At 42.6% G+C, this 14,873-nt stretch overlaps 1 protein-coding gene across 3 annotated transcripts in view; it reads left to right on the top strand.

Annotated features, from left to right (window-relative positions):
* Positions 1-1,052: 1,052 nt before the first annotated feature.
* The window catches only part of LOC110506757 (nuclear factor of activated T-cells, cytoplasmic 3), a 107,299-nt gene continuing 93,478 nt past the window's right edge, over positions 1,053-14,873 (top strand). For 2 of the 3 annotated variants that reach the window (XM_036964593.2, XM_036964592.2), the window contains exon 1: positions 1,053-1,561. In XM_036964593.2, the coding sequence (XP_036820488.2) occupies positions 1,471-1,561 (91 nt within the window). In that variant the 5' untranslated portion in view covers positions 1,053-1,470. Of the gene's footprint in view, positions 1,562-8,084; positions 8,773-14,873 lie in introns of those variants that run through there. The other variant, XM_036964594.2, reaches the window with a different exon arrangement.

Genomic DNA, 14,873 nt, shown 5'->3' with positions numbered 1-14,873 from the left:
TGATCTGCCCAGGCCAGAAAAACTATCTGTATAGTCTATCGGGAAGGGTTCCGCGACTGGCGGCCCATTTGTATAAATGTTGGACATAAAAGACTGTAAAAACACCAGCAAATCAACTCCACGTGATTTTAATTTTGGAAATCTGTTCCAAAGTATTCCCACGCATAATAGAGACATACTGTATATGTGATCATATAAAAATGTAAGCAAGGTTTGAAATGTTTTAGTCAAATGGGATATCTGTTTGGGCTTCTTGCGGTCAATTTGCAGTCTACAAATGATTTGTAATTATGTTCCGGTTCCCTGACCATCTGCTCAAGAAAAAACCGTCCCGCGGCTGAATCTAGTTGATGATCCCTGCTTTAGGGTATAGGATATATTGAACTAATCACATAAGCAATGCATTCCAGGAAAGTGTGATGGCCTACTTAGTATAAAGACAGATTTAAATACTAATGCATATGTCACAGACTTTATCATCGACATGCAGAACTATTGCATAGACCTTGGGGCAGGCAGTCTGTTGAATTCCTATAGCCCAAAAGGCAACGTGAACACATAACATTTAGTTAATTTGAGCCAGCATGGTCCGTTTAAACTGTAATTGTGTCTGGTAGAGATGTAGGCCAATAGTATATGAGAGCCTGCATACATTCAAAATAGGGATTGAGACATTATAAATGAAAATGTGTTATGATCTCAGATTAAGTGTAATTTAATTTGGATTAAATCCGAGTAGTACAACAGTGCTGTACATCTAGATAACTTTATTATACGCTATAATAAGGTTCACGTTGAGGAAATGTGTTTCAATATGAGATTTAACTACATATCCTAGGAGCTCTTGCCAGCCTTATCCGTGTTTGTGCGTGTGTGTGTGAGATAAATGTTTACTGTTAATTTCTGATTGTTTATTTAACTTTTGTTTATTGTATATTTCACATGATTTAGCAATGTAAACATACTGTATGTTTCCCATGCCAATAAAGCCCTCTGAATTGAATTGAGAGACAAGAGTGCCAGCGCTCTGTTGTGTTCCCGGGTTTGCTGACGTCACTACTGGAACTGCCCTGTCACGCGCAGTTAGTAAAAGTTGGGATAGAAGGCGCTCCAGTGAGAGTCAGTTTCACCGACAACCTTGCCTGTCTTGTTGACACCAAACAGCGATAAATCAATTTAACGTTCGCAAGGGCAAAAGAGTAGACTCGTTGTAGGACAATCAAAAGTTTAACGAGCATTTTATTACCAAACGTCGCCGGGGAGGAAGAATAATTTTTGGATTTCTAATCAAGGAAGAAAAACTAGTTAACGCCGCTCTCGGATCGATTGCTCGCTACAATTTTGATTTGCTAAATTAAACACGTTTTGTTGTTTCAGTTAACGTTAGTTCTGTAAATGTTGTGACATTTAAAATAGTATTTTGCATTAGCCGTCGTTCGTGTGACGGGTGTACCCGAGCTGTCAACCCCGATGACTACTGCAAATTGCACTGGTAATGAGGAGCTGGACTTCAGGCTGATCTTCGGAGAGGACGGCCAACAGCAGTCGCTAGGCCCCGCAGGTTAGAATTTGATCTTTGCTGCGAATACCCAGTCAACTTCTCTTGACGTAGAAGAGTGCACAGATGCGATGACATTGCAAACAACAAGAACATTGCAGAAGGGGCATTGGTTGCAACAGATTAGCTAATGTAAACAAGCTAGGGAATGTTCTGGCAGCAGAAAGTAGAATAAGTAGGCTAAACATCAACATTAGTCTTTTCTATTTTTGTATGTGCAGTTGCACACGGACTTTTCCACAGTTAAAATATGGGTTTTTTAGGAACATGAGCCTAAACAGCAAACAAGCGCGCGACAGCAGCTGTCAAATAGCGGTGTCCTCGTGCTAACTATCTAATTCCCACCAAAAGTTGCAAGACTGTACTAAATAATGTATAAATAATATATTTAAATACTGCAGCACATGCTGAAATGTGTATGTGGCTCCTAGCATAAATAATAATGTAGCTAGCTAGAAATGTATTTCAAAAGACTAGCTCGGCAGCTGAGTAGGTAAGATAGCTAGCTCACGAGAGGACACAGCTGTCGGTTATTCAGACACCTAGCTTAACAAGAATGCATTATGCCTGCCTATCAGCTCTACTACTTGTTTCAAACATTCGCTCCAATCAATCCATTTTATTATCGATTATGCTTCAGAAAACGAATTGAATAGGTTTGAAACAGCAATGCCATGAACTTGGCAGCATTGGGAACGTCATATTGTAAGAAACTACCATGCATGCATTCCCAACTCTTCCATTTTGTAATCTAACTTGTTAGTAGCGTTAGTGGTCATGCAATCGATGTTGTTGATCATAATACTGAATAGAACTTAAAAAGTACAACAATTAGACATAAATAGCAATATAGTGAATGTAATAATATAGTTATTAGTATTACAAGCAAGCAAGTATGCTCTATTTTTCTGCTTAGTTATTCTAAATGACCTTATAAATTAAGAGGTTATTACATCAAGTAGTATTACTCCCTTTAATTATTAATTTGTAATGCAGATAAATGTGTAAGGTGTATGTTTAAATTAGAGTATTTGGTGCGTTGACTATGCAGCTTGACAAAACTCCATTACAACAATAAACAACACAATAAATTAAACTGAATTAATAAACTGAAACTACATATTTCCCAGTATACAAGACACCTCACAACCTAGTTTAAACAGTTTTTTTTGCATAATTTCTTTGGCCAGTAAGTCCAAAGAAATTTCAATCATCTCTACAGTTTGCGCCCAGTTTGCCGGCCACAGTGGCCCAATCCAGTATTTGACTCTCACAGATAGAGGTGTGTGTGTGTGAGAAGGTGGGGGTTCATATCAGAATCTCAGTGTGACCAGGTGTGCAGAGAAAGAACCAGATCTGTGGAAGTCTGGTGATGCATCATGCCACAATATTATATTTGTGTTTTGTTTGTGTATTTTGGACAGTTCTTTTGGAAACAAGACTAGACAAGGGGTTTAACCATTCTGAGACAAGAGAAGACAAGCAAGCTGCCATTCATTCATTCATAACCACAGATCTGGGATTCCATGCTATTTCAAAAGCATCTGTCTTTCACATAGCTAGAATGCATGCTTGGATTCTGTGAAACTAAAAGAAGCACAACTGCAAATTGTTTTAATTCAAACCCTATATTCAGTGTAGGGCGACTGCAACTTACATTTTATCTTGAAAGATTGATTACCAGTTTTGATTAAATAGGACCAATATCTGCAGAGTTAGACAGAGTTAAGCCTAGCTCAGCCCTTTTCATGAAGCTCTCGCAATACTATGAATCCAAGGCTTTGCTAGACCTTTCTCCGCCGCAATCAATTTTTCCCTAGATTATAAAAAAGTCTAATTTGGAGACGAGTAGGGAAAAGTGAAAAAAGTGTTTTTGGAATAAGCCAAGGAATAAAAACGCCACTGTGCAAGTGGTTTTAATCTGGTTGGACTGTGTGCCTTGGCCCGTATGGCTAGTGCCTGTTCACATTAATAACTGGAGTGTAACGCAGAGACACAGAACCAGAGTAACGGTGAGTAGAACGGTATGGCTCCAAGTTTAATTGCTCTCTCTCTTTCTCCTTCCTCCTCAGTCCTAGCCTCACTCACACAAGTCAGGGCTCGCTAGAACAACCTGGAGCGCTGCTAGTAAGCTTTCAGTCTGACCAACTCTACCGCAGTAGGTCTTATCTCTGTGTATAAACATGTGATTAAGAAGACTGCACTGTGTCACACTTGGCCTCTCACTCACTCACTCACTCACTCACTCACTCACTCACTCACTCACTCACTCACTCACTCACTCACTCACTCACTCACTCACTCACTCACTCACTCACTCACTCACTCACTCACTCCTTCCTTCCTTCCTTCCTTCCTTCCTTCCTTCCTTCCTTCCTTCCTTCCTTCCTCCTCAGCCCTAACCTCTTTCTCTCCCTCTCTCCTTCCTCCTCAGCCCTAGCCTCTCTCACTACCTCTCTCTCCTTCCTCCTCAACCGTAGCCTCTCTCTCTCTATTTCTCCTTCCTCCTCAGCCATAGCCTCTCTCTCTCTATTTCTCCTTCCTCCTCAGCCCTAGCCTCTCTCTCTCTATTTCTCCTTCCTCCTCAGCCCTAGCCTCTCTCTCTCTATTTCTCCTTCCTCCTCAGCCCTAGCCTCTTTCTCTCTCTCTCTTTCTCTCTCTCTCCTTCCTCCTCAGCCCTAGCCTCTTTCTCTCTCTCTCTTTCTCTCTCTCTCCTTCCTCCTCAGCCCTAGCCTCTCTCTCTCTCTCTCTCTCTCTCTCTCTCTCCTTCCTCCTCAGCCCAAGCCTCTCTTTCTCTCTCTCTCTCTCTCTCTCTCTCTCCCTCTCTCTTTCCCTCTCTCTCGCCCTCTCTCTCCCTCTGTCTCGCCCTCTCTCTCTCCTTCCTCCTCAGCCCTAGCCTCTCTTTCTCTCTCTCTCCTTCCTCCTCAGCCGTAGCCTCTCTTTCTCTCTCTCTCCTTCCTCCTCAGCCCTCCCTCTTTCTCTCCTTCCTCCTCAGCGCTAGCCTCACTCACACAAGTCAGGGCTCTCTAGAACAACCTGGATCACCTCTATTTCCTACATTTGTATTTATTTAGTTTCTTGAACTGTGCTATTATGATTGTTCATCACAGAGGATCATACTGTTAACAGCAATTATATGATTATTAATAAAGTAACTATGAACCCAGAGAAATAGCCCAGCAGATTTCCATCCTCTCAAATAGAACAGTAGGCTGGCTATACCTTAGTTACAGGTAGTGACAGACATGTTATTCTCAGTCACTCTCTGAATCCTGTCAGTTAGGTATGTAGTACCCAGCTGTTTGTTTACATGGACTAATTGAATAGTAAACGTTAGTGTAAGAACCATTGAGAAAAAACACATGAGCCTATGTAGTCTAGACCCACTCCATTTCTTAACTTTTCAGTCTGTCCTACTCTACCGCAGTAGGTCTTACCACTGTGAATAAACATGTGATTAAGAAGACTGCACTGTGCCAAGCTTGGACTTTCTCTTCAAAGGCTTTATTCACATCGGGAACGTGTTTACATTGCCAAAGCACGTGAAATAAACAAACCTGAGAAGACACAAAACAACATCAACAAAAAACTATTTGAATTTAATAGTAAATATTGCATTCAAAAAGGTTTAAAAATATATTTGTTTTATTATCAGCTATGTACAGTGTTTTAGCAATGTGCCAATAGTTGTAGTACGAATAGTAGGGAAAGATAAATATTAGTGGTATCCACTGGCTGCCCTTTGATCAATGGCAATGGGCTACACATCTTGCTGAAGAGATTGCAAACTGAGGTATTTTGTCTAACAGATATGGGAGTTTATCAATGTTTGATTTGTTTTGAAACTCTTTGTCAGTGTGATCTGTCGGAAATATGTATCTCTAATGTGGTCATACATTTTACAGGGGGTTAGGAAGTGCATCTCAGTTTCCACCTCATTTTGTGGACAGTGTACACATAGCCTGTCTCCTCTTGAGAGCCTGGTCTGCTTATGGCAGCCTCTCTCAATAGCAAGGCTATGCTCACTGAGTCTGTACATAGTCAAGGATGTTCTTAATTTGGGGTCAGTCAAAGTGGTCAGGTATTGTGACTCTGTGTACTCTCTGTATAGGGCCAGATAGCATTCCAATTTGCTCTGTTTTTTGGTTGAGTCTTTCCAGTGTGTTAAATGGTTATCTTTTTGCTTTTCATAATTTTGTTGGGTCTAATTATGTTGCTGTGCTAGAGAAGAGTCCCCTCAGCCAGCTGGTACTAGGGCTCTGTTCACAAACAGACTCCACAGAGCCCCAGAACCAGCTGGCTGAGGGGACTCTTCTCTAGGTTAATCTCTCTGTAGGTGAGGGCTTTGTCTCTTTCTCTCTCTCTCGTGATTTGTTGTTCAGGAAATGCAGTTCCCTTTGAAGTGAGGCATTCCAGTGAGTGCTGTAGTAAAATGCAGTAGCCTAACTCAGTCAATGCTGAAGGGTTTTCCCCCACTACTGTAGGCCTACAATGGTGTTGAATGGAAGAGGGAAAAATATGGACTAATAAGTCCTTCAAATCAAATAACAATGTGACAGAATGTTCAACTCTACTGCCAGGATTAGGCCTAAATTAGTCTAAAGTAGCAACCTGTCACTTTGACAAGGTTATTCATTTAAAGGTTAAGGGCGTATTCACTTCTCACTGAATCTCGAGAGTAGTGGGGATAAACTATAGATATACTTTAATATGGTCCTTTTTTTCCTATTTAAGAAACAAACTGTTACTCTTTTTCTATCCCTACATGGTAGCTAGTGTGCTCATGTGGTATTGAGCGAGGCTGTGTACAGTGAAAAGTGAAGATGTAACACTAAACCTTTTAGGAGCCTTTTGACCCTGTCTGCCTTCTCATCCTTCCAAACTGCCATGGCCGTATGACACAAAAGGTGTCATAGAGAAGGTGGCTGGAGGTAAGTGAGGGCCCCATTGGGTGGCAGTCTAGAGGTGGTGTCAGTGAGGGCCCCATTGGGTGGCAGTCTAGAGGTGGTGTCAGTGAGGGCCCCGTTGTGTGGCAGTCTAGAGGTGGTGTCAGTGAGGGCTCCATTGGGTGGCAGTCTAGTGGTGGTGGGAGTGTGGGCCCTATTGAGTGGCAGTCGAGAGTAGAGGTCGACCGATTAATCGTAATGGCCGTAATTGTAATTATTATTATTATTATTATTTTTTGACCTTTATTTAATCTTTATTTAACTAGGCAAGTCAGTTAAGAACACATTCTTATTTTCAATGACGGCCTAGGAACCATGGGTTAACTGCCTTGTTCAGGCGCAGAACGACAGATTTTCACCTTGTCAGCTCGGGGGATCCAATCTTGCAACCTTACAGTTAACTAGTCCAATGCAATAATGACCTGCCTCTCTCTCGTTGCATTCCACAAGGAGACTGTTACGCGAATGCAGTAAGCCAAGGTAAGTTGCTAGCTAGCATTAAATTGATCTTATAAAAACAATAAATCATAATCACTAGTTAACTACACATGGTTGATGATATTACTAGATATTATCTAGCGTGTCCTGCGTTGCAAATAATCTGACTGAGCATACAAGCATACACGTATCTTACTGAGCAGTGGTAGGCAGAAGCAGGCGCGTAAACATTCATTCAAACAGCACTTTCGTGCGATTTGCCAGCAGCTCTTCGTTGTGCGTCAAGCCTTGTGCTGTTTATGACTTCAAGCCTATCAACTCCTGAGTTGAGGCTCGTGTAACCGAAGTGAAATGGCTAGCTAGTTAGCGCGTGCTAATTGTCGTTTTGTTGCTGGTACGAGCCCAGAGAGGAGCGAGGAGAGGGACGGAAGCTAAACTGTTACACTGGCAATACTAAAGTGCCTATAAGAACTTCCAAAAGTCAAAGATGAATGAAATACAAATGGTATAGAGGGAAATAGTCCTATAATTCCTATAATAACTACAACCTAAAACTTCTTACCTGGGAATATTGAAGACTCATGTTAAAATGAACCACCAGCTTTCATATGTTCTCATGTTCTGAGCAAGGAACTGAAACGTTAGCTTTCTTACATAGCACATATTGCACTTTTACTTTCTTCTCCAACACTTTGTTTTTGCATTATTTAAACCAAATTGAACATGTTTCATTATTTACTTGAGGCTAAATAGATTTTATTGATGTATTATATTGTATTATAAGTGTTCATTCAGTATTGTTGTAATTGTCATTATTACAAATTAATAAATAAAAACATTGGGCCAATTAATCGGTAGCGGCTTTTATGGTCCTCCAATAATCGGTAGCGGCATTGAAAAATCATAATCAGTCGACCTCTAGTCTAGAGGTGGTGGCAGTCTACAGTGCCCAGACATGGCATGTGGGCTTTAGCTTGTAGTGCAATGACAGAGGGGGAGTGGGCAGCTCCCCCCCCCCCCCGTTAAGGGGAACAGGGAAAGGTTCTGTCTCGCTCTCTTTCCTTTCTCTTATCCTTTTTTGTCTTCTTTCTTTCTCTCTCTTCTGGTCCTTTTTCTCTCACATCCGGTGGCCTGTCTGGCAGCTCTGGGTCTGTCATCATCGTACCACCTCAGCGCTGTGCAAGCCTCAACAAGGGCCATGCATGCTTCCTCTCTTTTTCCTCTTCTTCTCCTCCCTCCATCCCTCCTCACCCACGAAGGAATGGGAGACCACCAGTTATTTCCATCTAAGAGAGAGCCTGATCCAGACTAATGAAATCTCCAGATGCTGGCAATCTTGGCGTAAACTAACTGTAATCAGGCTTGATTTGGCGTAAGCTAGTACATCGGTTGACATGTTGGTATGTTGTAGAGTGGAATTTGTACAGAGTTTGATGTTGTAATGTAGTAGTATTGCGTCATAGCTGAAACCCAGTGAAGAAATCAACTAAGTGACAGTCTGTCATTTTTTTTGGAGGAGATCTGTTGCTCTTGACTTTTAGTTTGTTCTTGTGCTTGCTCCAGCTTCATCTGTCTGGACTTGACTCCTGGCTCTGCCTGTCTCAGTCGTGGGAAAGACTGAAATTACATCGCTCTCATGGTGGACTATATTGGGCTCTCAGAGAGAGTGGTAGAGGGCAGCAGGCGGCAGGTTGCAGACAGCTCTGTTAGATCAGGAGTCCCCCAGCAGCAGGCAGGTCTGAAGCTGTCCAGTCCACAGAGCAACACTGCTTCACTGTTACCGTTTAACGGGAGCTAGGAGCGGAAGAATGTTGTGCGCCACGTCAACAGGTGAGTGACTGTATGTCCGACTCCCAGACTCTGGCCAGCTGTGTGTGTTGTGGTGTAACCGGCTCAGATGAGGGACTGGGTCTGTGTTGCAGGACCCTTATCAAGTGTGTCTGGAAGACTAACAATGTATCAAGTTATAAATTACAAAGCATTATTCCTCTAATTTATGGAGTTTTCCTTTGAAAAATGAGTCACATTCAGGCCTATAACAAAGGTTAAACTGAGTGGTGAAGACTTAAAGCTGCAATCTGTAACTTTTTGGGCGACTTGACCCAGTTCGCATAGAAATATGTGTTTTTGAGCTGTAATTCTCATTGACAGCAAGTCTAAGAAGCAGTAGATCTTCTATGTGCGCTATTTTTATGCTTCTCGTTCTTAAGTTTCTTTTTTGTATATTTCACTTTCAGTTTTGTATATCAACTTCAAACAGCAGAAAATACAATATTTTTGGTTATGGAAAATACATTTCACAGAGATTTAGATGGTACAACGTCTACACTATACTAACTTTATTTGTCTCATAAATTGAAATTAGGCGAACTATTAGAACTTTAGCAACCAGAGCAATTTCTGCATAGTGCACCTTTAAACATACTATGACCACTAACACTACAGTCTCAACTGCTGTGTATTGTACTCTATGCAGGACTCCACATGTTGAAAGTACAGGTATTTGGGTTATAATGTAGCCTATCTCTGTTCAGTGGAGCACACAGCTTAGAGTGAGAGGGCTTAACAGTTTGGTAGCCAGCAGTGAACCCTGGTTGGATTTGTTAACACTAAAGATATGTGGGCTAGTTTGCCAGGTGGGTGCCCCAACCCCCTAACCCTCCAGAGTGGACAGTGTGGAGCTGAGCTGAGGGGGTCTGGCCTGGAGGAGCCCTAGTCTGGAGTGATGAGAGAGACGTTTGTTTCCCAGGGCGAGGCACGAGCAGCTATGTGTGGCATCTGTCTACTTTAAATTTAGTGTAACTGAAGCTCCCACTGGCTATGCTACACTGTATCAACATGCGAGGGAAGAAGAGAAAGTTGTTGAAATCTTGCATTTAGTTTTCCCCCTCCCTGGTCCTCTTTGAAGAGGCGGGGCATATTGCACTGGTCTCAGTAAGAGCTGCTGCTGCTGAATCCCAGTTTATTCTAGGCTGTGCCTGTAAGCCCTGTTTTAGTCAGTGGCGACACTGCCCCAGCTGTTTTGAGCTCCACCTTTCAATAAAAATAACCTACTTTTTGGGGAGGATGCCTGTTTTGTATGTTATTGTGACATTAATACATGTCATGTATCAGTTTACAAACAATGTACAACAATATATCAAAAATAAATTGAGTTAATAAAGCCGCATTCAAACTTGGTCTCGTTTTTGCTTACTTGAGTAAGGCAGCTCCAAAATACAGGTGTTTCAGCCTAGCTCAGTGCTTTCTTTGGTGGTGGGGCAACCAGCGGAACATATACGGAGCGTAGGGGTTGGTAATGTTCTCTAGTTGCGCCTTGATTGGCTCAGTGTTCTGTCACTCATGGGGACACTAGGTCACTGCCATATCTAAGGGTAGAGCTTGAAAATTCAAGCCCCTTGGGTGCTGCCATTGAGTTACATTAGAAGTGCCCATCCAAGAAGGCTCAAGGTCATTGGCCACAGATATAATGACGTCAAGTCACGTTATATCTACAGCAGCTTTGATTGGATTGTCAACATCATACTTTGAAAATCTTAGCTAGCAGTCATCATCATGAATCAAGTCAACAATCTACTGGCAAATCATTTTTAATCCTTGTCATATGAAGATAAATATTGAAGAGAAATAAAATGTATCTGTGCTCATTGGCCATTGGACATAAACATTACACAGCAAGTTGGAAATCGCAAATTCAACAATGAGTGTTTTGGAAGGAATTAGTGCCTAACTACAAGCATTGCAAAGCAACCAATAGCCTGCTGTTCAGTGGAGTGGGTGTGTGGTCAGGGTTTAAGGGTCTCTTTTTCCAAGATTAAAAGGATAAATATTCAACCATTGGCCATGCTGTCAATCCAGCATGACTTCTGTGGCGCTCAAAACAACTGGAAAGCCAGAACTGTGAAATCTGTTTTCAATGAGTTCAAGACAACTGGGAGCTCTGAGAAAAAAATGAGGTCCAACTGGGAAAATAGGTTTTGAACGGTCATCCAACTCGGAATTGAATGTCCGGAACTCGGGCCTCTTTCTAGAGCTCTGACCTGAAGATCGCTGACGTCATCATGATTCGACCTTGTTTTTTTCAGAGTTCCCAGTTGCCTTGAAAGCACCATAAATCCAGAGAATGCCAGACTTTGATGACAAAGTTTGATGACAATTTTCCCACGAAGGACCACCGAAGTTAAACAAAACTTTCATAATGTTTTTTTAGTTTTCACAAAATGTGGGAAAGTTTGGGTTTGTGAACAATTTATGACTATTCAACTTATTTCGATATGGTTTGATGTCGGTAGCCTGTTGATGAGTAACACTATGATTGGTTGGGGGAAACCATGCTATTTAGGCCTACATTTCAGTGGAGGTAATTTGCGTAACATGATGATGCAAACCTTCTACAACTATCTGTGTAGTGTCTAGTGGAGAGGGGGCCTTTGGGAATTAAATTAAAATAGCCTTGACAAAGCTAATGTGAAATATAAATGTCAATTTGTCTATCTACCCTCTGGCATTTAACATGGCCTTGTGGGTGTGCAGAGAAAGATCTTGGTGAGTGTGCAAGGGTTCCCTTCCACTTTACAAGCCCCCAGACAGCGCGGTCATATCTCCACCCAGGGACACTGCACTTCCTTCTTACGGTCCTGAAGGTCCCCCTCCACCTCTTCCTTCTCCACTCCATGGTTGCACAATTTACTCTCAGGGCCAGCAGCTTATTGCTGCTGTTACAGTTGTGTAATTAACCTGAGAGGAGGGACATCATCACTAGGGACTGTGACTGGGCAGGAGAGGGGAGTGGAGGAGAAGGATATTACATACATTCTGGGGCCACCCCATCCTTTCACACTCTATTTTGGCAGTTAGATCATATACCTATTTAGTTCAGTCTCTGCACTTTTCCAGACTCACAGTTTGCAAATGTCAACCCAGATTTCAGTTTTACTCTCACTCCCACATAGTATTTCTCTGCTCTGTCTCCCTTGCTTTCACTCCTTCCTCTCCCTAGCTCTCCCCCTGTCTTTCCCCCCTCCCCCCTCTCTTTCTCTGGATCAGGCGTATGCACAGTCAGCGCGGACAGGCATATTGTTTAAATGTCACCCTGGCTAGGTTGTGCTGTGAGCAGAGCCACTGATGTGATCTATCTGCCCTGGGTTATTGCAGGCTGTTGGGCTGTGTTATCGTCACTACTGCATTCGCGGCTCAAAGGACAATCATCTAATGTACTGTAGCTGGGGGTCACCGCTCATACTGCCTGACCACTGTTAACCAATGGATGCACAAGTTATGTACAGCCCATCACTAAATGGAGCAGCAGGTAGCCTAGCGGTTAGAGCGCTGGTTTGAGTCAAATCTGTCAGTCTGTCGATGTGCCCTTAAGCTGTACTAATATGGCTGACTGTAACGTACTGGGTGTCGTGAGTATGAAGTCAGGCGCAGGGAAAACAGAGAGTTCAACATAGTGCTCTTTTAATGCACACATGGTGAACCACGACCACCCCACTAAACACTGGGTGCTCAAAACCAAAATGCCCCAGACACGGGGAACGAAAACAGTCCAGCACTATACACGAACATAAACCAACACTTTCGTCTGTAACAAACACCAGGGTTACAATAATCAATCCCGCACAAAGAAACGGGCGGGCCGGCTAATAAAGCCCAACTAATTACAACCAACTCAAAACAGGTGTAATCAATAAACACATAAGGAGGGAGAGAAAATAATCAGTGGCAGCTAGTAGGCCGGTGACGACGACCGCTGAGCACCACCCGAACGGGAAGGGGAGCCACCTTCGGTCGGAGTCGTGACACTGACCCTGTAAAACAACACCTATCCGGTGTATGTGACACTAAAACATCTTTAAAACAAAATGTTTAGCTATTTTCTATTTCTATATAACTCCTAGGCTCTTTTTGTCTCTGTCTCTCTCCCCCTTCTCTCTTTCCCTCCCCCTCTCTCACACACCGTAGTCGACATACAGAGTTCAACGGGAGGTTTGAGGCATCCCCAGTCCTCCCCCTCTAGTCAGCATTGAGGGCCATAGGTGTAGGCCAGGCCAGCCCTACTAACAGTAATATACAGTACAGTATGCGTGCCTTGTGCGTCACAGCCTCTGTGTTTAGAAATGGGGGCAGGTGGCCAGCCAGTCAGTCAGCCAGCCAGGCAGGCAGCTCAGTTGTTGGATAGGCAGAACAGAAAGGAAGTAATTAAATGTGTTCTTCAGGTAATCACTATTGTCTGATAATGATGACGTATCAAATCCAAGGCATTATTTGACCAAAATCCAAACTAATGGTTATAATTGTGTAACGATGTGTAATTGAGCTATTACAGATGGTAATAGTTATACAATTGTATCATTAAAAAGCTGCTGCAAAATGTTGAGGGTAGATAGATGGCCTTTTACTACAGTAAGTAACAGAAATGATGAGCTAGAAATGGACTGTTCTTTATGTTATTTCAGAGTTGGTTGGATGGCTAATTAGTACTCAGTGCAAGTTCTGCTTCAGTCAATGAGTCCCCCACTGTTCCAGCCCCTGGCTCTGTGTTGGTCAGCAGCTCTTGAGGAGAGTAGAAAGGAGAGCCAGGCCCTGAACAAAGCCCAGTGTGCAGGGGGTCTAAACAGAGACGTGTGTCTAATCAACCTGCCTGGATACACAAAGGGAACCCAGCGTTAGGTTACTACTGTTACCTCCAGGCGTCACACACACTGACTGAGCCCTGTGTGGCTCTGGAGGACAGGTAGAGTGCATGTACACCAACGTTCAAAAGTTTAGGGTCACTTGGAAATGTCCTTGATTTTGAATTTTTTTTTTTTTTTTTAATTGTCAATTTAAAATAACATCAAATTGATCAGAAATACAGTTTAGACAATGTTAATGTTGTAAATTACTATTGTAGCTGGAAACTGATTTTATGGAATATCTACATATGCATACAAAGGCCCATTATCAGCAACCATCACTCCTGTGTTCCAATGGCACGTTGTTAGCTAATCGAAGTTTGTCATGAAAAATGTCTACACTGTACAGTGGGGCCAAAAAGTATTTAGTCAGCCACCAATTGTGCAAGTTCTCCCGCTTAAAAAGATGAGAGAGGCCTGTAATTTTCATCATAGGTACATTTCAACTATGACAGACAAAATGAGAAAAAAAGTTCCAGAAAATCACATTGTAGGATTTTTAATGAATTTGCAAATTATGGTGGAAAATAAGTATTTGGTCAATAACAAAAGTTTCGCAATACATAGTTATATACCCTTTGTTGGCAATGACAGAGGTCAAACATTTTCTGTAAGTCTTCACAAGGTTTTCACACACTATTGCTGGTATTTTGGCCCATTCCTCCATGCAGATCTCCTCTAGAGCAGTGATGTTTTGGGGCTGTTGCTGGGCAACACGGACTTTCAACTCCCTCCAAAGATTTTCTATGGGGTTCAGATCTGGAGACTGGCTAGGCCACTCCAGGATCTTCGTTGCCACTCCTTCGTTGCCCGGTCGGTGTGTTTGGGATCATTGTCATGTTGAAAGACCCAGCCACGTTTCATCTTCAATGCCCCTGCTGATGGAAGGATGTTTTCACTCAAAATCTCACGATACATGGCCCCATTCATTCTTTCCTTTACACGGATCAGTCGTCCTGGTCCCTTTTCAGAAAAACAGCCCCAAAGCATGATTCCACCCCCATGCTTCACAGTAGGTATGGTGTTCTTTGGATGCAACTCAGCATTCTTTGTCCTCCAAACACGACGAGTTGAGTTTCTACCAAAAAGTAATATTTTGGTTTCATCTGACCATATGACTTTCTCCCAATCTTCTGGATCATCCAAATGCTCTCTAGCAAACTTCAGACGGGCCTGGACATGTACTGGCTTAAGCAGGGGGACACGTCTGGCACTGCAGGATTTGAGTCCCTGGCGGCGTAGTGTGTTACTGAT

This window comes from Oncorhynchus mykiss, chromosome 26 (assembly GCF_057628025.1).
Source record: "Oncorhynchus mykiss isolate SJ-2025 chromosome 26, ASM5762802v1, whole genome shotgun sequence".
Lineage (NCBI taxonomy): Eukaryota > Metazoa > Chordata > Actinopteri > Salmoniformes > Salmonidae > Oncorhynchus > Oncorhynchus mykiss.
This window is presented reverse-complemented; position numbering and strand designations above follow the sequence as displayed.